The sequence below is a fragment of the Maniola jurtina genome, chromosome 13 (assembly GCF_905333055.1).
Source record: "Maniola jurtina chromosome 13, ilManJurt1.1, whole genome shotgun sequence".
Taxonomy (NCBI): Eukaryota; Metazoa; Arthropoda; class Insecta; order Lepidoptera; family Nymphalidae; genus Maniola; species Maniola jurtina.
Window position 1 is genome coordinate 10,106,696 of NC_060041.1, and position 27,932 is coordinate 10,134,627.

General features: G+C 37.5%; 1 protein-coding gene and 1 long non-coding RNA gene across 2 annotated transcripts in view; one reads left to right on the plus strand and one right to left on the minus strand.

Moving 5' to 3' along the window:
• LOC123870746 (putative fatty acyl-CoA reductase CG5065) lies at window positions 1–25,562 on the minus strand. Its single transcript, XM_045914147.1, has 13 exons — window positions 25,322–25,562; window positions 12,899–13,010; window positions 9,516–9,632; window positions 8,947–9,066; window positions 8,097–8,222; window positions 6,709–6,854; window positions 5,771–5,883; window positions 5,076–5,268; window positions 4,185–4,331; window positions 2,954–3,043; window positions 2,113–2,277; window positions 1,425–1,523; window positions 1–1,139 (listed from the first exon to the last, which is right to left on the minus strand). The coding sequence occupies exons 2-13, from the start codon at window positions 12,995–12,997 to the stop codon at window positions 980–982; spliced, it is 1,575 nt and encodes a 524-aa protein (XP_045770103.1). The 5' UTR covers window positions 12,998–13,010; window positions 25,322–25,562; the 3' UTR covers window positions 1–979.
• The window catches only part of LOC123870758, a 15,271-nt gene continuing 8,583 nt past the window's right edge, over window positions 21,245–27,932 (plus strand). Inside the window, exon 1 of the long non-coding RNA XR_006797148.1 lies at window positions 21,245–21,276. This is a non-coding gene — a long non-coding RNA (uncharacterized LOC123870758). The remainder of the gene's footprint in view (window positions 21,277–27,932) is intronic.

Here is a 27,932-nt window from a genome sequence, read left to right on the forward strand (position 1 = left end):
TAATTTTGATTGATACGGATTTCTTTTTATTAAGAATTCTATTGGTAATTTTCATATTATACTTAAATTATAAAATTATTATTTACATTTTAAATAGGTAACATTTAAATACTTACCTACCTACCCGCTACCATCATTGCTTCCAATTCCGATATTAATTAAGTAAGTAAGCTAAAGTACAATAATAGCTTACAATATTATAACTTAAGTAGTTAACTATGCATAATTCACATTTTAAGCAATAGTCTAGTTACTATTCTACTAAAATATTTTGTACCTGCACAGTAAAATAAAATTTGAAAGTTAACAATCAAATGCGCACTTTCTCCGATCTAATTATTCATTTTTTTACTTGTGATGTCAGTGTTGCAGCTGTTCTATGAACTTGTACATGTTTGAAAAATTCTACAAATTATTTATTCATTGCATTCTAAAATCAGAATCTAGCTACCTACATATTTCATAAAGATGCATCCAAACCAATACCTAAGAAATTGTTGGTCAATATTGCTTTAATAACATTTTTATCAGCAGGCAGGTAGCAATGTGGACTTTAAAAGGTGTATACATATTAAACTGTGTTGTGGTGTGTTGCAAATTGCAATCTGCAACGCAATATCGAGCGATCTATCAATCGGAGCTCTCCAAGCGTATCAAAGCGTCATTATGGTCAAGACTGACTAGCTATAGTGTACCTAGTTTTCATATAAATCGTAATATAAGTAATATTATGACACTGATGAACTATCGCGGTCAGTGGTCACAGTCACACCATAACACTACAATGTCATATTATGTCTGCACCTTTATTCAACAAGTTTTTTTTAACTTAAGTACTAGATCTATGTAATATAAACAGATTACATGATCTGGGCGCACCTTTACAGAACAAAGAAATAATTTAATAAATATCTTATTGTCTTCTGGTAAATTAATAATCATACCGATTATGTTACATTTTTGTTACCTACCTACTGTTTCATTCAATGCCTATCAAATGACTGAAGGTCGCGAATAATAGAGACCACAGCAATCGCAGAGTTCCATATACTACATCTCTTATAGACTTATTCTGTAGCATAAGCCTGAAGAGAAGAACCATCACGAAGAACTGCATGCCTTTGTGTAAGAAGTACATTCTGTGAAAAAAGAGCACATAAAGTTTTAAGAATAGGTACAAGATAGTAATGCGCATTTAAATCATTTGGTTTTGAATGGTGCTTAATAATACTGGCTGAATCTTGAGCTGAACAAGCCGGGCTAATTCTTTACGCAAAAATAAGTTCACTGAACAAATAAACAATAATTGAACAGTGAATCTTATAAGATTTTTATGCACTAAAATTTAATGGCCCTAGAGTTTTGATTTACGGTCGTTGAATTCCCCTTGTATCCCATATACCCTACACCGCGTAATCACTAACCTGCTAATGTGTCGTTTTGCCTCTGCGATATCCTGATCCTTTTCTTTCAGCAAATATTTTCTGGTGCCTTTAATGAAGTTTTTATATTGTTCAGTCCATCTGTAAAAAATATAGTTACTCCCTATTAGTAATTGTACCTTTTTTCATAAGACTACTTATAGTTACGCCTACGGCTTCGTCCACGTGGATATTACTTATAGGTTTTTTAAAATACCCGCGAGAGCTCACTGATTTTTCTGAATTAAAATTAAGTATACCTATGTGTTACTTCGGGGTATAAGCTATTTCTATTCTCAGCCAAATCAGTTTACTAATTGTGGCGTAACGCCCACGAAGCAATAGTTACTATATTCAAAAGATCATCAGAGTTGTATCATCATCATCTTAATCAACCCATAACCGGCTCACTACTGACCACAGGTGTCCTTTCAGAATAGGAAGGGTTTGGCCATAGACCGACACGCTGGCCAAGTGTGAATAGGCAGACTTCATTCACGGAGAACTCTCAGGCATGCAGGTTTCCTCGCGACATTTTCCATCACCGTTAAAGTGATACCCATATAATTGCTTAAAACACAGATAACTCCAAAAAATTAGAATCCGACCTCCCAAATAGAAGGCTGACGTCTTATAATTAGGCTATCACCACTCAGAGTTGAATGAACGTGTAAAAAAAGATAGTGCTCACTCAATAGTCTTGGGATCCAAATTGTATATAGCAGCATCACTCGCAGAAAGCCTATCCCTAAGCTTTGCCACATTCTCAGTCTTGAACTCCCACTCTCGTAGAGCGAAGAAGGCGAGAACGTCGTCCATAGCGCGCATTTTCTGTTCAGCTATTATTAGACTAAGTCTGAAAATGACAATTAATTATTATTTATTTATTAATATATAAGTAAAGTATGCATATTAACCTACCTACTTTAACAATGGTTCATCAACCTAAGTTGTATAAAACTTTTTAATACATAAATAACAATACATTTTATCTAAGTACTAGTTATTACGATCTATTCTGAATATCCTTCAAGAATTGAACTTTATTAAAAACGCCGGTTACAGTGCTTGTAATACCTGCAGCAAATTAATAAATAAATGCTTAAAATATAAAGCTATAGACACATCTCTGTGTTGTGGTGTATTGCAACGTGCAACTTATACCCTGCAACGTAATCAGGCACAGCGATCAACCAATTGGGGCGCGCCGCAGCATCAGCGAGCTGCCTTCATTTACCTATACCTATGCATATTATATGTCTTCATAGTAACTATAATATGTGAGCATAATATAATCTTTATTTAATAAGGCTCCAAAGATGCTGCCGCCCTGTTACGTGCGGCTAATCCGAAAAAGTACTTCCTTATTAATTTAATTTTTGAGTTATCGCCAAAAACGTGAGAATTTGATCGATATCCGATCGCATTCTAATGCATCCTATTATCGCGTCACTGACAGTTACAAGTCGCGACACACTACAACACAGTAATGAAAGTGAGGAGCCACATCAGTGATACACCTCAGATCTTACTTCATTTTAATTCCAAATGTCCGAATAATGTACTCCGCAAGGTGAAGGGGGAATGTCTGTAGAAAGAACTGCAGTATTTTGTGTGCGTAACTGAAATAAAAAAAAAACATAAAATTATCATCTTGCTACTTAGTTATTAGTCTATTATTAGATATAGGTAACCATTGATTTTGAAAGAGTCATTAATAGTAAAACACGCAATGGACATTTGCAATGGACTCGAATTTCCTACTTACCTACATACTCGTGTAAGATTGGAAAAGGGAAATGAATGATACATACTTATTATGTATGAAACATCAAAGTATGATCATAAATACCTAGGTAGGACACATTAAGTATAGGTTAATAGGTAGGTACTAAGTACGCTTTCACATATAATAAAAAGGTACAGAATTACTTACGAACCGAGCTAAGATAATCGGTATAATTATACAATTTGACATTGCCACGCAAGATCTTTTACAGGTAAGCAAAGGCGAAATTTGAGACGAGATCACGAAGCGAAATTGTGAAATTTTGTTAAGTATAGGTAGGTATAATTTAGTGCAACCCAATATACTTAAACGGAATGCTAGTGTTTTGAAATCCATTGCTTCTAAACTGGTCTTCATTTAAGTCAACATAGCTTGCGTTAGCATAACCAAGAATAGGAAGGTCGTGGAAACTTCGAATGGGAAGAAAAGATCGAAGACAACGCATGACCGGAAAACATTTCCTATGCCTACGGATATACTTAGACACTCTAATTTTCCTACTAACTTAATCATTCAAATAACGTGCAAGACGAATGCCCAGGTTCAAACGTTAGATCGCTATACCTAATACTTAATTAGGTAGGTAAATAAATAAATAAAAATAATTTTTATTCATTTAAACTTTTACAAGTACTTTTGAATCTTCAAAAACATCTACCACTGGTTCGGAATGCCTTTCCTACCGAGTAGGTACCTACGTGCCACAGTTAGAAAAAAAGAACTTTGTCCTAAAACCTGGATGACTTATCACAATCTTCTATATCAATCGATATAAGTAACAAGTTCTATATCGATCTATTTGGCAGCAAGCGATTTAGCATTCCGGTACAATGAAGTGCAGAAACCGATAAGGGGTAACTGCCATACCCCAAGCTAGCCCGCTTCAATTTTAAACTTTATCATCACTTGCCACCAGGTGAGATCGCAGTCAAGGGCTAGCTTGTAATGGCATAAAAATAACCTAGGTAACTAACCGATTCTCGACTCCCGATCCACTCGGATACCAAAGGCAGTTATCCAATGGGTTCAGAGGGAGGTACTGCTTGAGCGCGGACTCGAACTCCAGCCATGTTGTCGGGTTCTCGTAAGTGCTGCAGTTGTAGACACGGACTTCTGGAAGCCTGTAAAAAAATATAGCATTGCTAGAACCGCAGAAATAAATAGAATATCTCTTTTATTACTTACTAGAGGATACTTCGTCCGCGTGGATTTAGGTTTTTAATGATCCCGTGGGAACTATTAGATTTTCCGGATAAAAAGTTGACTATGTTCGTCCCCGGGAAATAAGCTGACTCCATGCCAAATTTCGATAGAATCGGTTAAGCTGTTGGGCCGTATAAAGCTAGCAGACAGACAGACACACTTTACAATTAGTATGGATTACTTACATTTTCCATTCTATTTAGCACACATTAATTGCAACATAATTTTTGCTTAGATAAGCCACGATATTATTGGTAGTTTTTTTATTAAGTATTCCGGTATTTAATTATAAGTGCTCCCGGCTGTACGAGACTCACGTGGTTAGTCGACGTCGGGCCTGACTAGTTTCGAACCCATCCATAGTTGACTGCGATCTCACCTGGTGGTAAGTGATGATGCAGTCACAGGTTGATATCTATAGGGCGCACTTTGACTTTGCTTAGACTTAAGTTTCAGTTAAAACGAGACAGATTTATGCCAGCGGTATAACGCTGTCTCGTTTTAAAAGTGCCATAAGTCTGAGCAAAGTCAAAGTGTTCTCTATAGATCTCAGCCTTATATGGAAACGGGTTAACTTAGAAGTGGTATGGCAGTTACATTAAACCCGTACCTACTTCTGATTGGTTTCTACGCTGGTATCGGAACGCTTCATAGGTACTAACTTGTCAACCGCAGTTTCCCACGCGACAGCCAGTAGAGTATCGATAGCGATGTCCACCGGCAGGAGGTCTGCTCTTGCATTGGGCTTCCTGCAGAACACGTGGAGGAGGCCCTTGCCGGCTGCGGCGACAACGCCACTCGGGCCGTTGAGGTTCTCGATCCACCCGGGGTACGGGTGGCGGAGTGACGAAATCACTGTAACAAAAAAGCGGTTGAAGAGCGGACTGAACTCCAAAAGGTCGGCGGTTTAAACCTTACCCGTTGCACTATTGTCGTACCCACTCCTAGCACAAGCTTTACGCTTAATTGGAGGGGAAAGGGGAGTATTAGCCATGATTGGCATGGCGATTACACTCGCAACCAGAGAAAAGTCAAAGTTGAAAAAGAAAAAAGTCACACGACATAATTTATGATTTTTATTTAGTTAAATAAATATAAATAACGTTTTATTTCACACGCATGTCCATACCTAGTAGATATTACGTTTACAAAAGATTTACCTACCTAAGTGAGTTTATTCTTTTTGGAATAGTTGACCCACAGACCGCGCTGAAGTAAAAAGATTGACAAGCCCTGCTAATTTAGGTCTTCTTCTTGTCCTTTATTCCAAACTATGTGCGGTCGGTACAACATGTCTGTTTCTTCCACTCATTTAGGTCAAAAGATTGCTCTGTTAATTTAGGTAAAAAATAAAAACCTATGGTTGGTCTGAAGATGGCGACAGGGTAGTTCTTATTGGCCCGACTCCGCACCGCTTCCTCCGCCATCGCTTTTGTGAACGTGTAAGTGTTGGGTTTCGGCTTTATGTACCTGAAAAGAAACGAATTTGTGAATAATTAAGCTACCTTAAAATATATACCTATATTTAAAGTATATCTATAAATATATACCTACCTATATTTATAGAGTGTCACCGAACCTAACTTAAACGGGATTGTTTTAATAGACTAGTACTTGGCTGCAATCAGATCTGCTGGCAAGTGATGATGCGGCCTAATACGCAGCCTATATTAAAAGTGGTTGGACTAAACTGATTAGAGAAGGGTGTTCCAAAGTCGGTCTAACGCAGCGGTTCGAATTCGAATTTGGCCGTATGAGTGCAGACTTTAACGATACCTTGCGTACGATACAGGTATTGTACGCAAGGCTACTAGAAAGGTGAAGGAGGAACCAGGTAAAGTAATCAGTTTATATCCCCTTTTCCACTCAAAAAAACTGTTTTTCCTAATGTCCAATTTTCAATTCTGGAAATTTCTAATAGACACCTCTGTTAGTCTCATATACGTCCATTAAGTGAACGATGATCTCTTGCAAAAATCTCACAGAATCCAGCGTTATACCTACTGCTTGTGACAACTTTTTTTTATTAAATAACATCCTATTTTTTTTTATCCGCAAAAAAAAATATTTTAATTCAAATATGTACACGTTAAAGACTAATGATACTTAGGACTTCAGCTTCAGAAGCGGAAACAAGCTATGGCACTGGTTTTTAGGAGAAAGCGATATCACAAGTAGGTATATAAACTTCATAGTTTCTACAATCAGTTATACTACCTGTACAGTTATGAAGATGTCATGAACCTTCCCCCAAGTTATGAACCTTCATCATTGTCATCACTTGATAAAACTTACTGTGGCGTGATATTGGCAAGAAGTTGTGACGGCACAGCCTCAACCATCGCAAGAAGACGCGGTAGGGAAGCTGGAGCAGGGTACACCTTCTCTTCTATTACACTGAGCTCTGGATTGCTGTACGCTGTGGACACGTGGATGAGAGCCTAGGGAAAGAGTACCATAAATATACTAGTTTTTGATTTATCGTGCAAAAAGTTGGAAAAAATACCCGAGTACGGAACCTTCAGTGCTCGAGTCTGACTCGCACTTGGCCGAGTTTTTTATTTATCTCACCCGACCGAATTTCGGTCACGGCGGACAATCTCAACAGACATTAGCCACCTGCGTGGGAGATATAGATAGGTATAGTGTACAAACATGTGCGCAAACAGGCGCACACTCTATCCCCTCACTCTCATAGCCCGATCTGACGACGGGAGACAGATCAGGCGCAGGACTAACGGCTTTACGTGCTCTCCGAGGTACGGGGGTGGAACACGGGCAACTTCCTAACTCAGGGCTGGTACTGAGAAATTCCAATGTTGTGGCTTTTTTAGCCAGATCTAGGAATCGAACCATGGACCTCGTTATTCGCAGTCGAACGTACTATAATAAATAGACCATCGAGGCAGGTCCCCAGATCCAGACCAAAATAATAATATATAAAACGTTTACGAAAACTCGCATATCAAGATTTTCAACGTGTTATCATCAAGATTTTTCACATGTGTTCTTCTTGGCAACTTAGCATTCAAAAAATACAAAAAGCAACTAATTAAAGCATGCAAACGTAGACGTACATTGCCATAAAAAGGTCATTGAAATAATATAATTGAGATTAGGAAAAATACTGTGATGTAAACTGGTTCTAAGAATTCCGGATCGATCATGAAAATAAAATAAAAATTTAATTTAAAATTTAATATACCCTCGGGAAAAAATCTGAAAAGTAAAAAATAATAATATATAGGCGCTATAAGTAGTAATATTTTAATCCAGGCGTCGACGATTTGAGGGAACCCTAAAATTATTCACTAACTTATATTCTTTCTCCCGGGGACACGACGACGATGTGAAGTTTTTATTATTTGTCGTTGAAGCGGCAATAGACACATTCTGTTTTTCAACTGTCTATCTAAATTACGGTTCACGAGTTAGGTACAGTTCGCTGACAGACAGGGGACGGACGGACGGACAGCGGAGGCTTAGTAATAAGCACGGTAATATTATACGTAATATTACCGTGGTAATAGAGTCCCGTAACGGGAAGAATGCCAACGGGAGTCCCGTTGGCATCCTTCGGTTACGGAACCCTGATAAAAAATTTAACATTTCAAATAAATGCTCTAAATGATTTCAATCTAGATTGAAAAGTGGGATAAGTATAGTATATGTATTATGTATACCTGTAAATTAGGAAGAGTATCACAGATATCCATAAGACGTATGACTGACAACACATTTTGTTCCACTGCCGTCGATAATGCCTCATCGAACTTCAGCGTCGCTGCGGAGTGGAATACGATGGATACCTATAAATAAATAACTGGACTTTAAAATGTTGAGAGGCTTCGGCCGTGGCTAGTTACTACCCTACCGGCAAAGCCGTGCCGCCAAGCGATTTAGCGTTCCGTTACGATGCCGTGTGGAAACTAAAGGTTCAATGAAAACTGCCAGGCTAGCCCACTTCCATCTTAGACTGCATCATCAGTCATCACTTACCACCAGGTGAGATTGCAGTCAAGGGCAGTTGTATGAGAATTTAAAAAAAAACTGCTATTTTGCTATTTTAGCCACAAGAAAGTTGAAGTGGTTAAGTGGATTATGCCATGCCGTACAAAGGAGCTAACATCATTGGAACTAGAAAATTCTGCAGTGGAGACCGCGTGATGCGCCCTCCTGCAAGATGGACCGAAGATATAAAGAGGGCGGCTGAAAGTGGCTGGATATGGCTTATATTCAGCAGTTGACGCTCGCTAGATACGATGATGATGACCGATTTCAGCATTTGGACATCTCTGTCATTGAATTTTTGGAATAAGCGCCTCAGCGCAAATTCCTCACTATTTATAATTGTATCGTCTGCACAAAGTGCTATTTCAGAAACACCCTTGATTTAGCGTTCACTTACACACATTCCATTGAAATAAATAAAAAATTATATTGAGAGAGTCCTGCAACGCTGAACTTTGTTTTTATTTATTTCTTAATTTTATTGAAAATTCCAACGAACCGCATGCATAAAAATATAAATACCTCTTGTAGTTGTCGTAAATCCTGTGGAGCGATGCCAAGACCTGGGTGTGCAACGTCCCCCGGAATCATGCATAGCTTGTCTAATTGCGAAGGATGTTTTTGACGGACCACGTCGAATACCTGGGAATCGGACGCATGTCTTGGTTTATTTGAGGATCACATATTATCGTAAACAATGATGGATTTTAAGATAAATCTAAAAAGAGTATGGGAAGGTAAAATGAGCAAAAACAGACAGAGCGATGACTATCAGCAAATGACCGGCAATGATTGAATGCAAAAGACCAAGTAACCAAACACAGGAAGTTACCGTTCAAGCTCAAATTACCTTAAAAAGGCCAACGGTGGATGCATACGATACATCGTAAAACTGTGATAGTGCTAATGATGACAGAACTTATGATTAACTAAGATGATTATGAGAGATGAAGTTCGAGCTATCATGGGCAGTATCGATCTACCCGCTTTCTTGTTCTTTTCGCTGGAACTTCACGAGCTGTCCGGCAAAATACACTCACAACGTCACTATTAACTTTGGATGTCCTACGATGTTGTCCTGGTTTCCATACCTGTGATTGTTTAAGTTGCTGCAAGCGCTTCTCTGGAGTGACGCCCTTCTTCTGTCTCATTAGGAGATGCAGGCGACCGACGTCTGGACATGTTGACAGCAGCCTCTCTATCAGCACCTGCACCAAAACATGCTATAAAATGTTTTACTACTTCAAGTTTCTTCGGAAAAAAAACTCTTCAGAGGCCTATTCCGTATTTCAGTCAGTGATACAGTCGCCCAGCGGGGTTCCCACGAAAGTTATGACTGTACCATTGCGATAACTAAAGCCGCTATGATAAGCATAACTTCAATTCAAAAGTGAATAGGCATCTTCATGGCAAGCGCGCTCCATCTTAGGCTGCATCATCTTGCCAGTAGGTCTGATTGTAGCCAAACGCTACTTAGTCTATAAATTAAAAGAAGCAGAATTTACTGCGCGTTGTTCTTTCTAATTATTTTAATCAATAGCACAGAATATTATTATTGTCAATGGTGAGAGTCTGCCAATGAGAGCTGATTGCGATCGTCACACTAAGTATACCTATCAGATCGATTGTGATTCTGCTAATGCACACCACTTGCTACTGTTTTCAGAGCAAATCCCGGAATTAAACTAACGCTTGCCGTACACGATTAAGCTTACCGTTATTGTATAAAAGCAGGCGTTACTTTGCGGCAGTCTATGATATACAAAGAATCAAAAACGAAACGTGCGTCGAGTGTGTTCTGGTGGATTTGTGTGGTATTGCGTGGTGGTACTTGGGGCTTGCTTGGTGGCTGGCTTCGTCTGCATGCTTAGCAGTGGGAGGGCGGGTGGTGCATGTCGCATGCTACATGTTGTACCATACAGATTTGTCTTTTTAGCGGATTATAGCTAATTAAGCTTTTGATTCTTTGTATAGCTTACCTTGAAGCGGCGTCCAGCAAACTTGATGGTGTATGGCTATCAGTGTGCATGACAAGTTGACTTATTATACGCACTTTAGGGTAAACTTGATCGTGTATGGTCAGCGTAAGTGTGGTTTTACAGTGACGCTTTCGCCAGCGCGGTTGGTAAGCGTCGCGGGCCACGAGCTTTGCGTCTCTTGGATCGTTATTCGTTACATAGTCGCGCGGATGACCCGCGCTGACGGCAATACGGCCACCGCGCTTACCACCCGCGCGGACGGTAAGCGTCACTGTAAAACCAGCCTAAGACAGCGTCGCTTCGACTCTGCTGTAGTATATAATAAATAAAGCCTTGCTATAAGTCCCAAAACTTTTCCGCAAATTGTGTCAAAATAAAGGAAACTAATAAATTAATATGTCTCACACTTTATTGGCACATTATTTATCATTATAGTTGACAATAAGATCATTAAGTATAGGTACGTACAGCGTAATTGCCGGGTGTCAACTCGTCAAAATTAAAGGCCGCAATGTCGAGGCTGCTGGTACCCGCCTGGTGTATTTTCGGATTTCCTTGTTATAAATTATTATTGATCGTATCATCATTAATAACGTCTGGTCATTCATATTAACATGAAGGTTAATTATAAGATATCTATCTACCTAAGTAATTAGTATTTCAGCAAAACATAATGCGTTACGGACTGCTTTTTTTAAAACAGGATTTGAAAAAAATATTATCTCTGATCTCAGATGCAATTATCGCGATTCATTACAAAAAAGCTAAGATATTGTGTCGAGTCACGAGTACGTATCTAACTAAGTATATTAATAGATATTGTATGTATTTAGAAAATACGCACCGAATCGAGAACCACCTCCCCATTTCAACTTTAACTATTTTTTGATAAAAACAGCACAATATCTCATCGTAAATCTTCTAATAGTTGATATGTTTTGTTCATTTACTTAGGCTGCAAAGTAGGTATATTTATCTACTCATAAAATAAAAATAAAAATTGAGAAATGAAATACTGTTAGCTTAGTAAGCGTCACACTATTCTAACTCTGTGGTAATATTCCGCGTAAAGGCTCTAAATTGTCATGACAAATCCAACATAGCGGATATGACAAACTAATAAATAGGTAAGTACCGAGAATCCTTTCGTTTCTGTTCTGATGAAGTCACGTTGGCTATATGCTATATGGCAGTTATGGCGTACGCGAAGTGTCCATAAATATAACATTAGTTAAATTGGCGCATTGAACTTTACATTAATGGACCCCACACACGATAAAGTAGGTGTATCATCCAAATTACATGATGATGACTTGAGACTCAATCGAATGGACAGTTCGTCCAATGATGAATGCTTGCCAGGCATACGGATTACAGACATCCTTACATGTAGGTACATCTAGTTTGTATGATCAAGCTTCCAAGATCCATGCAAATAAGGGAGTAAAACAAGATGTAGTGCAGAATTACCTACTTAATAATCTGGCTTTAGACACATTATTTATTATTTACCCCGCATGAGATCATCAGCATGTCACCGATAGAGAGATTGTACCTTAAGAGGGGTCTCTCCGTCACTCGCTTCATACAAACGTAATTCCAATTTCATTTGAATATTAAGCAACCAAAGTTCATGAAATTTTGCAGACATATTCTAGAAACTAATATCTATGTCTGTGGTTTTCCAGATCGGTTTCAAAGTTACGCGGTCTTAAAAATTTACATACAAATCTTTGAGCCCCTGTAATTTTAAAACTACATAATTTTAGAAAAAACTAAAACACCACAGACACAGATATTAGTTTCTAGAATATGTCTGCAAAATTTCATGGACTTTGGTTGCTTAATATTCAAATTAAATTGGAACTACGATTGTATGAAGCGAGTGACGGAGAGAGCCCTGTTAATCAACACATTATTGAGTGTGTGTTGATTTTTATCTAATTTACGTAACAGTAGGTAATCACTACGTGACATTGGCGAAGTTATTTGTGCACATTTACCACGCCATGATCACACCTGAATATCGAACATACAAAGTGGCAAAGTAACAACAAGAGAACCGCTATTTGAACGTTTTAGCGTTGGTACGGCTAGCTGAGTCCCTATGAAAAAGGACCCCGGATGGGTTTGAAACTAGTTGGGCTTACGTCGACTAAATATGTAAGTATAGCCGTAACAATCTATACGTATACTGGTTAGTTTTCTTCCAAGTACGTACCTATACTTAGTCACCATTCAAGTAACAAGAGGTAATTCCGTTATCTTATGTGGTGCCTAGTACTACAGGCGTGCCCTTCCCATCTTGATTTCGACCTGCCGGGCGACTCAGAACACTCGATTCGGTAAGTTACCGTTCGATAAGTTACATTTTTCAACGATAACTTACTGAATCGAGTGTTCTGAATAGCCCGGCTGGATACTTTTAAAACCATGTCGGCTAGTCTCGTTCTCTTGCGTATTTTGGTAGATATTTTATATAGGTACGAACTCACCTTGCCCATGAAGCCAGTGGCTCCAGTGATGAAGATGTCCCTCCCGGCGTAGAACTGTGGCAGCAGAGCGCTGCATGGCGACCGTGGTCGCGCAACCATATTATTTTCTCACCTGCAACCAAAAACATCTTTAGAAAAATAATATCCATACAATATGATCCACACACTCCATCCATATCCATCCTAAGTAATAATATAAATGCAATAGCTTGTCTGTCTGGCTCCTAACTTTCCACGGTCCATTTGGCCCTTTCATGCCATATTATTGTATTTGTCATGACGTTAATGTATATAATATAATTATAGCTTACACCTCATTTATGATAATAATCTTTGGTTGACTGGTTGGTTGGTTGGGATACCCTGAAAGTTTAAAATGGGTACAACAAACACAAAGTAGTACAAGTAAAGTAAGTAAAGTTACTTTTCAGGAGAGACGAAATAGTTATTTGTTCAACAAGATAGCAAAGTTCATTTTTGTTGCGAGTGCCTAGTTTGAACCCCGAGCGGGCGAAAGATTCTTTAAGTTAGAATCCTGAGTGTAGCGAGGGGTTCAAAGGCACAAGAACAAAAACTTTGCTATCGTATGATACATACAACTTTTCAACTCAACAGCGAAAAAATACAAGATATACCTAAGAAAAATAATTGTTTATTGAAAAACAAAGAAATTTTTATATTTACGTGTTTATATGATAAAGCCAGTTTCTGAGTAGGTCTTCACAGCAAGTTTAGCAAGTTTCCAATCGTTAAATAATTCATAGTCTTTCAAGTATTTTTCACGCGACTTTTCCGGAACAAAGTTTAATTCAGCATTAGACACAAATTATCACTAGAGTCACTCATTTTGTTATTTTTTAAACTTTTATTACAAATATCTTACAAAATTCCTTAGTAAGTCTAATATAAAATATTTAAAGATTCATTTTGAAATTGTAGGGTGCTATTTTTAGTCTTTTTTGAAGTTTTTATTGTTAATTTTAAAAATTGTTGTACTTTTGGCTTATTGAGTAATTAATTTAATTATTATAGATTTTATGCAAGGAATGTCTTAGGTTAAGTTTTACTATTTAGAAGTTTTAGATTAAGCATGTTGTGTTAGCCTGTAAGTGAGTATACATTGATAGTCCTAAGTTTATATAAATCGTCATAATTACTTTTCTTTGTATACCGTTGGCTTCCTATTAAATAAAATAAAAAAATAAAATAAAATATCTACAAAGAAATTATGTAGATAGGTATGTAGTTATTATCATAGGCAATTTTTCTTTTGTTTTGTTTTCTTTTGTTTGAAAAACAGTACCTCAGAATGACGACTTGTGCAGTAATACCAGTAATACGGATGGGTAATACTGCTGTATTACAATTTTTTGAATCATTTAACCATAATAATTCCTATTTAGTCCTCTCCTCCTTAGTCGAAATGGTTGAATCTCATATTATAGAGTGAAGCGCGTCTAAAAAGTGCATAAAGTCGGCATTTTTTGCCTACCTAGTATGTAAAGAATGGTTTTGCAATTATGAGGGAAGTGGTAAACCGATAAACATATCACACGACACATCTATTATAGTAGATAATTACTTAGCAGGTAGCTACTACTTAGCTATTAAAGGTGTGTGAAAAATGACCCATAGTCGGGTAAAATAAGTACCAATTTAATTAATTAAGGTGAAATTAATAACTTATGCACTAGGTACAGCGTGGTACAGCCATGTACAGCTAAGTACTTAAGTATTCTTTATTGTACCATTTGACTCTTTCTTTGTAAGTACCAACATAAGTTATACTCAAGTTTTCCTCTACAAAGTTCTACTACAGTAGGTGCTAACAATTTACGAGTACATTGTCCTTACCTATTCACTACTTAACATGACGTGATTGACTGATTGTACCAACAATGGCTAAAGCCAATCATTCATAAACGACATCGGGTCGAGGTATTCTATAAATGTGAATCGTAGAATGCAATCGTCTGGCAATCCGCCCGAGTCTATATTAAATTTGAGCTAGACTTGGTCAAAGAGCTTTGTACTTAGACTATTATATTATACTATAGCTTAGGCCCGCAACTTCACCCGCGTGGACTACATTTTCAAACCTCTATTTCACCGCCTTAAGGGTTGAATTTTTAAAAATCCTTTCTTAGCGTCTGCGTCATAATAGCTACATGCCAAACAGCTCGATCCGTTCAGTAGTTTGAGCTTTGCGTTGATCATAGATCAGTCAGTCACATTTGCTTTTACCTACAGGGTTAGATAAAAAATATCAGAAAGCTCTCGGCACGTAATTGTTATCATTAAAATAACCAATGTGCAAACGTTCTTTTTTTCTCTCGTCTGGCTTTACACTGATTAGGCAATGTCAAGTTTGTAGTTATTTACAAGTTAGGGAAACTATATGTATAAGTATGGACTTCGTCTGTGTCGGCGCCCGCCGACATACGCAAACGTTCTTTGATATTATAAACATTTAGAAACACTAACATCAATCTAAATCCTAAAAGCTCCATGCAAGAATTCTAAAATAACCACTATACTAGGCTACGTTGCGCGTTGATTAAATTCATCAATTTATTTACAAGGTTGAAAAATTTGGAGTTCATAGATTTTCTTGACAAAGGAACGCTGCAGCCTGCAAGTAGGCTATTTCGACATAAATGATACGATCAAAAGAGCTTTTACCAACGCAAATATTGCTTGCGTTGCTTGAAATAAAATTTATTTAAGTACTTAATGTATTTATTTGCTTTCCGTTACCATCATTTTCCTCAATACCTTATTGAATAATGTATGTGGTATACAAGCTTGCAAACATTGAAGACGTTACAAGTAGGCACCAAGCCTCGTGTGGGACTTTACGCGATATGCATCTTGTTGAAAGAACATTGACTTATGACAGACCACGGAGAAACAGGTAGCCACTGAACGCACAAATATAATATACTAGCAAACCCGGCGAACTCCGTTTCGCCACTTGGTTTGTAGTACATGCTATGAAAAAAGATTTTCACGCTTTTCTGTTGAAATTTTTCCTGAATTTTCTTTGCTATAAACCACACGGAGCCCGAGACCTTTCCAACGAATGCAAAACCGTGGAAATCGGTTCGTGCGTTATGGAGTTATAGCGTCAGGAAGGAAAACCCGACTTATTTTTATATAGTAGAAGATTACTCTGAGTGTAGAAATACCAAAAATAAACTTATGTTCAGAAGTGAGCGTCTAACGAAGTCTAAGTAACTAAAGCGCTAAATACTTAAAACCTAATGGGACAAATACCTCTGTTACCTACCTAATTAATAGCTTCTGAGGAATAACGGTATAAGGCAGACTGTTTAAAAAACAAAATTCTTTAATACTACCTACGGTACATCTATGCCTACGGTCTACACATAGGTTGTTTCGATTCCCAAATTGAGTTTTCTTGGATAGGTACATTTATTATACTAGCTGACTAGTCCGATTTCGGTCGTGCGGAATTTCCATCGATGTACAATTTCTAACAATCCTTTCTTATTAACCCTCGACCCAAAAAGAGGAGTGTTATAAGTTTGAAGTGTGTATCTGTGTATCTGTCTGTGGCATCGTAGCTCCTAAACTAATGAATCCATTTTAATTTAGTGTTTTTTTGTTTGAAAGGTGGCTTGATCGAGAGTGTTCTTAGCTATAATCCAAGAAAATCGGTTCAGCCGTTTGAAATTTATCTAGTATATATATACTACATATATATATATATATATATATATATATATATATATATATACTATATATATTTATCTATCTTATTTATCTTTTCTAGTTACTGTAACCTTCACTTGTCGGGGCTGTTATAAATTTTTAAGAGTTCGAACTTAACGACAGTTAACGTGCAAAATCTCAATTTTCCAGACCGATCTGTTGATAAATCAGTTAGTTTGTTTATCCTTTTATAGGTATGTTTAAAAATACGTAGGATTGTTTACACGGATTTAGAGGGACCAGTCCATTCGTCACAGATTCGCGTCAATAATATCTACATCACCACTTTGACGAACAAATATTAGATGTAACAGGTCATATTGAACAGTCACCACCTGTTGGCAAACAAATGATGGGTATCGTTTGAAGATCTGCTAGGAAGCTATAGCAAACATGCGAAATTTGCTTAACGTAACTACTGTTTAAACACTTCGCAAAAACGTTAACAAACTTTAACATTATGGTTTATCCGTGGTTTATCCTTTAACTGTTATTGACCTTTTGCCTACAATCGTGTGAATTGTATTGGTTTAGTTCGGCAAACAAACCTTGCTAATATATTATGTACTAATGGCAATAGTTATTAAGTAGGTACTTACAGTTTATTTAGCAAAACTTCTGTGTGGTTTATCAATTAGGTTGAATCTTCAAATTGTGTACATTACTAGTCTTAGCAGAATTTTACCTGATAAGTACCTAATCGTTGCTAAATCTTGTATAAAAATTAAAGGTAAAAAAACAGACTGCGAGTCAGATTCACGTTTGCACGATAGACAAAAAACTATTATGTGCATTAAAAAAAATATCTGTTTAAGAATGTACTTACTTAGGCAAAGGCCTCTCTTATTTGGTAGTTATCTTTCTTCGAAGATTGAACATACTGATTATTTGTTCATGAACACATTTTTTTTTGTGATGTCACCACAAATTCACGGTTTTCGTATTTTTTCCTTTACTTGTGCTATAGGACTTACCTATCTCCAAAATTACAAGATTCTAGGACAACGGCAAGTACCTAAGAAACCTTGATTTTCTTGACAGACACGACAGACGTACAGACGGAAAGACGGACAGATAGACACAGACAAAATATTATATTTATGTGAGTTTACTTTAGAGACGTTAATCATTGTTTTAAGCTCTACCACCGTCCACCGGATGAGAAAGCAGAAGAGAAGATACCAGGTGCCAACGCACTCGAACTGAACTGCAGCGGCACTGCGCACCGCGGCAGGCGCGCTGCCCATATTCTCTCCATCCGTGCCCCGCGGCAACGGACGCTGAACTTGAAGCGCTGTGCAGCGCCGCTCTAGAGCGATATGCTCCATACAAAATGATAGAAATAATATTCTGACGCGATGTGCCGCGTAGTGCAGTCTCGTGCAGTGCAGCTGCAGTTCAGTTCTAGTGCGTACGCACCTTTAAGCTTCATTTGCGCCAGAGCAACATAGTGGGACATTACGGCAGGCCATAGGGCCGCATGGCCAAACATAGCGTAGATACTTGGGAATGCAGTTGTTCTATTTGAACGCTTTTTTAACGGACGTTAAAAAAGCTCTCGTGCGAATGAGGCCTTAGTCTCAGACTCGCGCATTGAAGACTTTCTTCCTTAGAAGGATACTACCTAGTTATAATCACTTACTTGGTTAACTATTCAATTTTTGATAATTAGTACTTATTCAACGACCTCAAAAGCAAAATAATCTAGATGGCGATCGCGCTACAAATGAATACAATATACCTACTTATATTAAGTAAAAAATAAAATAAAATGTTTTTGCTATTTCGTAAATGGAAAGTACGTATAGCAAAATAGAGGTCATTGACCTAATCAGTACAACTTGATAACCAAAGCCGTGTATAAGGGCCTTGACATTTGATACACGGACAGACAGATAGACGGACCCTTAAAAACACCTATAGGGTAGAAACTCCTAAAAACGCTTATAGTTATAATACTCAACTGTTAAAAATGTATTTAATTTAGTAAAATGTAACTGCAACATAAAACCCTTCCGTTAGCCGTCGTCTGGTAAAATAGAGTAAGGACTACACTGATAGAGATCGTGAGACCGGCAGTTGATTAAATCTGCTTGATAACTAGGTACTTATTTATTAAAATAAACCTTATTACTAATAAAAATAACCTTACCTTAGGTACCTATACCTACCTACGTAATTAGCGTTTTTTTCTTATAGCATCTCTGTCCTAATCTGTATAAAAATAATTACTAACTTACCTCCTTAACCTTATTGTATTTTCAAACTTTGTATTTTGATTATCATAAAAATTAATGAGTTCAACCGATTCAGTTGAAAACAGAGTTTGCAGGGCCGCGCCGGCGCGCGCTGAATTTTGGAATCGAAGAACTAGGTGGACGGACAATCTCTTTTCGTTAGGAACACCTAGCTGGACACAAATGGGATTTAAACCGTGTTTTTAAACCGTCGACCCAAAAAGAGGGTGTTATAAGTTTGACGTGTGTATCTGTGTATCTATATATCTGTGTATCTGTCTGTAGCATCGTAGCTCCTACACTTATGAACCGATTTTAGTTTAGTTTTTTGTTTGAAAGGTGGCTTGACCGAGAGTGTTCTTAGCTATAATCCAAGAAAATCGGTTCAGCCGTTTGAAAGTTATCAGCTCTTTTCTAGTTACTGTAACCTTCACTTGTCGGGGGTGTTGTAAATTTTTAATTTACACTTGTCTGATGAATTATTCGCCAAAGTGGTCTAAGTTGAAAGAACAACGACAGCAACAATCCGTAGTACAATGAATAAAAAAAATGCTTGTAAATAATTAATTAAACGATAATTGAATAAAGTGAATAATTTAAAAACGAAGCATTATTGAGCAATATTTTTGAAATAGCGTCATTTATAATTCACGGTCTGGAGATTACATGAAGAGTAAAAATTTATCGCCATATCCGCACATTAAAAATAAGTAGGTACATAGTTAACAAATAGGCAATAATACAAAAAAGAAGTAAAGTTACATTTTTTAAATATTTTTATACTAGAGGATGCCCGCGACATCGTCCGCGTGGATTTAGATTTTTATCGATCCCGTGGGAACTGTTTGATTTTCCGGGATAAAAAGTTGTCTATTTCGATTACAGGGACGCAAGCTACTTCGGTACCTCATACAAATCAGTTAAGTGGATGAGTCTTTAGGAATTCCGCGGGAACTCTTTGATTTTCCGGGATAAAAAGTAGTCTATGTCCTTCCCCGGGAAATAAGCTAACCCTGTACCAAATTTCGACAGAATCGGTTACACTGTTGGGCAGTGAAAAGGTAACAGATAGACAGACAGACAGACAGACACACTTTCGCATTTATAATATTAGTATGGATTAAGTATGGATAAGGCTCTATTATTGGCTTTGTAGGTCGAAATATTAATTGATTTATGGGTGGATTCCCAAATGTTCCGCACCCGAAGCCTCCGCTATCCTTTCGTCCATCCGTCGCGTCTATCGGTCCGTCTGACTGTCAGAGGGCTGTATCTCGTGAACTGTAATAGATAGATAGTAGATTTTTTCACAGAATTTGTACATGTTTGTATTGCCACTATAACAACAAATAGGTTATTTAAATTCCGACGACCTCCTAGCGCAGTGGTAAGCGCTGTGGTCTTGTTAGTGGGAGGTCCCGGGTTCGATTTTCGGCAGGGGTTTGGAACTTTATAATTTCTGCTCGGCCGTGGCTAGTTACCACCTTACCGGCAAGCGTTTTAGCGTTCCGGTACGATGCCGTGGGAACCAAAGGGGTATGGGTTTCATAAAAACTGCCATACCCCGTCCAGGTTAGCCCGCTACCAACTTAGAATGCATCATCACTTACCACCAGGTAAGATTGCAGTCAAGGCTATTTGTATCCGAATAAATAAAAAACCGGCAAAGTGCGAAATTCACGGTTTTCAGATTTTTGCTTTACTTGTGCTATAAGAACTAACTACCTCATGCCTGCCAAATTACATGATTCTAGCTCAATGGGAAGTACCTATCCTATGTTTTGATTCCCTTGTCTTGACAGACTCGACAGACAGACAGTCAACAAAGTGGTGCTATAATGGTTCCTTTTTCCTTTTGATCTACGGAACCTATAAATCAGCCCACAGAATAGCTGTTGGTAAATAAAAGTAGTAGGTAATTAAGTAGGTAGGTATATTTTCTGCACACTCTGTAGATATACCAACTACAACGGCCACTCGCACGCACGTATGGTTGCATAACGTAGTGCCAGAAGCAGGCGAAGTCAAGGTGAACTGCGGCGTCTGATTGATCGACAAGGGGAAAGCCATATATCCACTATGCGTGAAAACTGTTCCCCTAGGGAATCGGCTATTTAAAACAACGACAGTAATTTAAATGCTCCTCTTAAAAACAGCACTACAGACAGATCTTTTAATAACATCCATAATATTAGCTATTAATTATTATGTATACATAATATTTTTATTTTTAGGGTTCCGTACCTCAAAAGAAAAAGGAACCCTTATGGGATCACTTTGTTGTCTGTCTGTCCTATCTGTCAAGAAACCTATAGGGTACTTCCCGTTGACCTAGAATCATGAAATTTGGCAGCAAGTGATACCTACTTCATAACTCCGAAAAGTTAGCGATGCGTGCCCGGGATCGTACCCACGACCTCCTAAATAGGAGACGGACGTCTTAACCTAATGGTAATGGCTGATGGCGGCCTAATGGCTTTTACGGTCCCATGCCAACGGCATGTTGATTAAGGTATTTTAAAAATCCCGTGGAAACGCTGATTTTCCGGGATAAAATGTAGCCTAGGTGTGTCCGTCTCCGAGATGCAAGCTCGCTCTACCCGTCAAAATCCGTTAAACGGAAGGGCCGTGAAATAAGCTAGTTGCACTTTCGCTCCAGTAGTCTGGTAACCGGAAAAGCGCACATTATAGATCTTACATAAATAATAATTAATTAATCAGTATTTTGCTTCAACCTTAAACTTAAAACTTGCTCGCGTAAAACTGTACTCTTGTCTTTATTTGGAAGTGTCATGGGTAAAACTTTATAGGTAAACAATTGGAAATGAGGGCATCCGTAGGAGAACTAGAATAACCGACGTAGCTCAACAGGTTGCGAAACTGAAGTGGCAATGAGCAGGGCATATAGTTCTAAAAACCGATAGGGTTCCAAGGTGCTAGATTGGCAACCAAGCGTTGGAAAACCCTCCCCTAGTAGACGACATCAAACGAGTCGCAGGGAGCCGCTGGATTCGGGCGGCGCAAGATCGTGACGTGCGGTTGCAATAAGAAACACAATATTACTTATATTCAGGTAGACGTATAATATTGGTTGAAAGTAATGATGAACCGCAGATAATAATTTTTCGGAGAAACTTATGAGCAACGTGCTTTGCCCGACTTTTTTACCTGACTGCAGCAAAGCCATGGAAGGGTTATGATTTTAGCAGTCTATGTATGTATGTAGGTATGTATGTATGTAGGTATGTATGTATGTAGGTATGTATGTATGTATGTATCCAGATTCTGTGTGTTCCACCATAGCTACTGGGCCGATTTAATGAATGAGGTGTCAATTGATTCGTTGTAAAGGTCCGGGTGATACCTAGGCTATATTTTATACGAAAAAGAAGACCTAACCGAGTTACATCAAAAAAAGTTGGGGATCTCCAAAATTTTTTTTTGCTATTGTATCGAGTGGGATGTCAAATAAAAGAGGAGAAATTTCTGAGTTCATGAATATGAATGTACAACAACATTAAAATATACCAAGCGACAAACAATTTTACTTTAATATTGCAGCATTTATTAAAACGATCGCAGTCGGGTTTTAGTTTTCAACTTTTAAACATTCTACAGTTTGATTCTTAGGGTTCCGTAGCTCAAAAAAAAACCTTTAAAGAATCATTTCGTTATGCGTTAGTCTGTCTGTTTTTCTCAGGAATGCGTATAAAAATATCAAATACTTAAGTACTTAGGTTAAAGGCCCCTTGGGGCTGTAAAAAACCAAGTTTCGAAGTCAACACAATCGGCTATTTAATACAGTACTTACCACATAATATGCGACAGTCAAAATATTATTTTGTTTTACTTACTTAATTTTTTTTCCGATTCTTATAATATCGGGCTGCCCTTGTACCTACTTATAAGTAAAAAAATATTCTTGTTTGCTCACACTGCCTGCATCCATTTCGTCATTTTGGTGCAAAACCGGACGACCTTATGGTCAATAAATGAGTTCCTAAGTATTTCTCAATTTTTTCACTAGGTACCTACCTACCAAGGTAGCGTTAACCTTTCTTCGTCTCCGTTCTCCTCATAATAATTAAAATTTTGCTGGCTCTCGACTTAAAGTACAGTATTATTATTTATTTTTACTAGGTAACTACCAAAGAAGTCTTAAACTTTCCTCGACCGATTTCCATTCTTATTACTTATAATTAAAATTGTTTTTTAATTGGCAGCTGCTCTACCTTAGACAAAGAATCAGTTTGGCCACAGGGCAAAGGGGCAGCATCTTAAGTCCATGCCTCGCTGCGGTGGTTTTTGATTTAATTTAGTTTATTTAAGTTTTAATTTAGATTTAAGTTGAACTTATAGAATTGTTAATTATTTTATCATAATATAATGTATATATTATCTCAAGTATAAGATTGTTAAACTTTAAAACTACTTTATGAAACTCTACCAATTATTGTAGAGCAAGATCCTAGGAGACATCCCACATATTTTGTTTCTCAGAAATTATAATAAGTAGCGTCTGGCGGCACTGGAATCTTCGACCATTTTCTGACAGAAAATACACGGGGCGTCTATCGCTTGCGGTCTATCGTAAAACTGCCAGCGCGGCAGCGCCTCAAAGCATGAATTATACCTACTGAACAGGAGCTCCTTGCAAGTAAGGAATAAAATAAATATTTATTTTTTTAGAGAATGAACAATGCATCCATTTCGTGCATTTTGGTGCAAGACCGAACTTTTCGAGTAAGTAATGATACCTACGTGATTTTCTAAGTTTTTTTGACTACCATATACATAAATCGATGACCACTGGACCTTATTAATCTTTCTTCGGCCGACGTTTGCTCTCCCCATAATAATTAAAATTTCGCCGGCTCTCGGCCCTGGGTCCTAGGCCGCCGCCTTCGCGTTCCGAATACGGGTGACCTTCTGCATTTCGTATCATTATTTCATATTAATGAATCAAATGCGTGGCGTGTTGCTTCGCTTGCATAACTTCGCAATGGTAACATTTTAATCGCAGACTGTTTATTGATACTTGCGGTCTCGTAAGAAGGTTAAAGTTCCGAACCAATGGCAAACTGCATCACAAGTATCTACCTACGAATAGTTATTTCGTGATTTAGGTATTTTATATTGAACTCTACCGGAAGGATAGAAAGGATTAAATGGAGTATTAATAATTACGAAGGGAGAGAGAATTATTTTATAAAGTAAAAAATAAAAAATAAATAATTATTACTTATTTTGTACCTGATAAAGGCTCCGATTACTTAAAAATATAGTACTTGTCGGGAAGACCAGGTACAAACTGATTTAAGCTTTTTATTTTATAGATTCTGGCTATGGAAATTTTTAAACTGCAAGGTTTCAGCTGTTGCAGAAACCATGTCATAAATGGTTCACATAAGTTTATAAGTTTTGTCCGTTTTCATCCAGCTACTAGATAATGCCCGCGACTTCGTCCGCGTTGAATTTAGTTTTATAAAAATCCCATGGGAACTCTTTGATTTTACGGGATGAAAACAAATTTTCAAATTAAATGATTTTTAGAAACTGAAGAGCTTTGAAAATAAATGACGGTTGATATTTTTTCTCCTCAAAGTTAGGACAGCCAAAGTCGAAACCAAAACTCGGCACGAGTCAAAAGTAACGTGTTACCTAAATCCTGAATATATTTTTACAGGCATAAAATAAAATAGAACTGATGAGAAGTATGTATTTCTAAATGTTATTATTAAAAAAATGTAAGATATTTCAATACGCATTAGACGTACCTATCTAGTTAAATAGCTTTTGCTTGCACGAACTCCCTGTACTTAGGTAAAGGTCTTTCAAATATTAGTAATCCTTTTGTTTTTTGGATAAAAATACTAAACCACTCTTTGCACAGTCTGCAAAAGTTTCGTCAAAATTGGCTCAGCCGTCAGCAATACGAAGATTAGACCGGACTACAGGCAGTCAAGAATTGTATGGGTTTCGATAACTTGTAAATAATAACCACAATATTATGAGTCTCATTGACTTCTAGTTTATTTAGACTACATTTAATTTAAGATTCTACATTTAAGACCTTCGTCCCAAACAGGATAAGTAATAGCTTTGTACACGCAAATTACATTTTTATAGGATCAAACGAAAAAAGCGTATTCAAAATTGGTATGCATAGGTAGCACTTGAATTGAAATTAATTTTTGAGTACGTAAATAAATATGCTGTGGGAACCCTAAGTTTTGCACGAAGTAACGTCATAATCTGCTCAGTTAAATTCTAAGCGCACTGCGGGTTTTTAAACTCATCTTATTTTTTAAATATCCTTATAAACTATGTCCTTATAAAATTATATTTTTTGATTAGGATAAGGTAAGCGCATTTTCAAAAATCAATTTTTTACTAAAATTAAAAACATGTACTTATTAATACATTTTTTTAAAATTATATATAAACTCACCTCAATTAATACCACTTAATATAAACAATAGACAATCACCAAAACAAAATAAAAAAAAATTATGAAAGTCCAATTTAGGTATATTACAAATTGTCGACTTCGCAAAAACTGAACTGTGAAACGTTTGTTTTTATTAATCAAAACGTGACAATTGACGTTTATTATTATTTTGTTATTAGTAAACAAATTCACGTCCGTCACCCGCGAAAGCTGAAACAAAACTGGCAATTTCTTCCGCATTTCCTACATATTTAGGTCCGAAAGGAAAAACGGCGGATCTTGAGAGGCTGCGCGCACGCACGTAATGTGATCATATTAAAGGTTATCGTTTAATACTCAGTATATGATTTGCAGGCGTAATATTTAATTTTACCCATACTTATTCTACCACATTAGCCACACCGAGCCTGGATAGCTCAACGTCACACAGAGCCTCGATAGCTCAACGGTTGAGGCGCCGACTGAATTCCGAAAGGTCGGCGGTTCAAACCCCACCCGATGCACTATTGTCGTACCCACTCGTGGCACAAGCTTTACGCTTAATTGGAGGGGAAAGGGGAGTATTATTCATGATTAGCAAGGATTCTTAACAAGTGTAAATTAAAAATTTATAACACCCCCGACAAGGTGTATAAAGGGTGTCTGGGCAGGGCTTTGCCACGATACTAAGTTTCTGAAGATAATGTACCTAAATAACAAAAACCGGCCAAGTGCACCGAGGGTTCCGTACTTGGGTATTTTTTCCGAAATTTTGCACGATAAGTCAAAAACTATAATGCGTAAAAATAAATAAAAATCTGTCTTAGAATCTACAGGTAAAGACCTTTCATATAATACCCCACTTGGTATAGATATCTTACTTTGAAATTTGAAACACGTTTAATTTTTTTTTTTTAATGATGTAGCCACAAAATCACGGTTTTCAGAATTATTGCTTTACTTTTGCTATATAAGACCTACCTACCAAATTTCATGATTCTAAGTCAACGTACCCTTTAGGTTTTGTTGACAGACACGACGGACGGACGGAGGGACGGACGGACAGACAGACAGACAGAACGACGGACAGCAAAGTGTAAAAATTAGGCTTTCTACTTTTACGTAAGATTTTTACAATTTTGTTACCTGTTATGTCCCAAAGCCACCGTGATCCAAACTTCGTAGTCGCTGATCGTTCCTCCCTGTACTGGGGGCAATACGCAGATAAACTTTCAGCTTTTATAAAATAACGAAGGTCTGGCGAGCGCTGGCTCTGTCTCTATAAGTGAATTTTCCGAACTAAAATCCCTTTAGAAAATGGCGTGCAAGTTTTAGGTAAGTAAATACATAATATTGAACAAAAATTATTTCGGCCCTGATAGCTAACTACAAGTAAAGAGCGATAAATTCTAATCCTTCCGGCTTTGCATGTTTTAATTTTAAACATAAAAAACCGGCCAAGTGCGAGTCAGACTCGCGCACTGAGGGTTCCGTACTCGGGTATTTTTTCCAACATTTTGCACGATAAATCAAAAACTATTGTACATAAAAATAAATAAAAATCTGTTTTAGGATGTACAGGTAAAGCCCTTTCATATGATAACACCACTTGGTATAGTTGTCTTGTTTTGAAAATTGAAACACATTTTAATTTTTTTTTAAATGATGTAACCTCAAATTATAATGTGCTAATGTCACCTAATGTGCTATAAGACCTACCTATCTACCAAATTTCATGATTCTAAGTCAACGGCAAGTACCCTATAGGTTTCTTGACAGACACGACAGCCAGACAGACAGACGGACGGACGGACGGACGGACGGATGGACGGACGGACTGACAAACAGACAGACAGACAACAAAGTGATCCTATAAAGGTTCCGTTTTTCCTTTTGAGGTACGGAACCCTAAAAATGTATTTATTTATGTAGGTTCCTATTAACTTGACATATGTTTCCAAACATATCATAGTTTTTAAAGGTTTTCGTCAGCCCAAAAGACCTTGGTGTCTGAAAAAGCAAGTAATTTATACATAATATTATGTAGTACCTACCTATCCGAACTTTGAAGGTCGAAATAAATTTGAATGTAGGCTTTCGTCATAGAGTCCGTAGTCGGGGTCGTTGACACCAAGCAACGGAGTGTAAACTAGCTTTCAAGTGTGAGACCGGAACATGAGAAGGACTTTCGAGTTTCGACTGAGTGAGCCAGGGAGTTGTCGAAGAGCCTCTATAGCTCAACGGTTGAGGGGCGGACTGAATTCTGAGAGGTCGGCGGTTCAAATCCCACCCGTTGCACTATTGTCGTACCCACTCCTAGCACAAGCTTTACGCTTAATTGGAGGGGGAAGGGGAGTATTAGTCATGATTAACATGTAAACTAAAATTTATAACACCCCCGACAAGAGAAGGTTACAGAATTTAGAAAAGAGCTGATAACTTTCAAACGGCTGAACCGATTTTCTTGGATTATAGCTAAGAACACTCTCGACCTAGCCACATTTCAAACAAAAAAACTAAATTAAAATCGGTTCATTCTTCATTAGTTTAGGAGCTACGATACCACAGACAGATACACAGATGCACAGATACACAGATACACACGTCAAACTTATAACACCCCTCTTTGTGG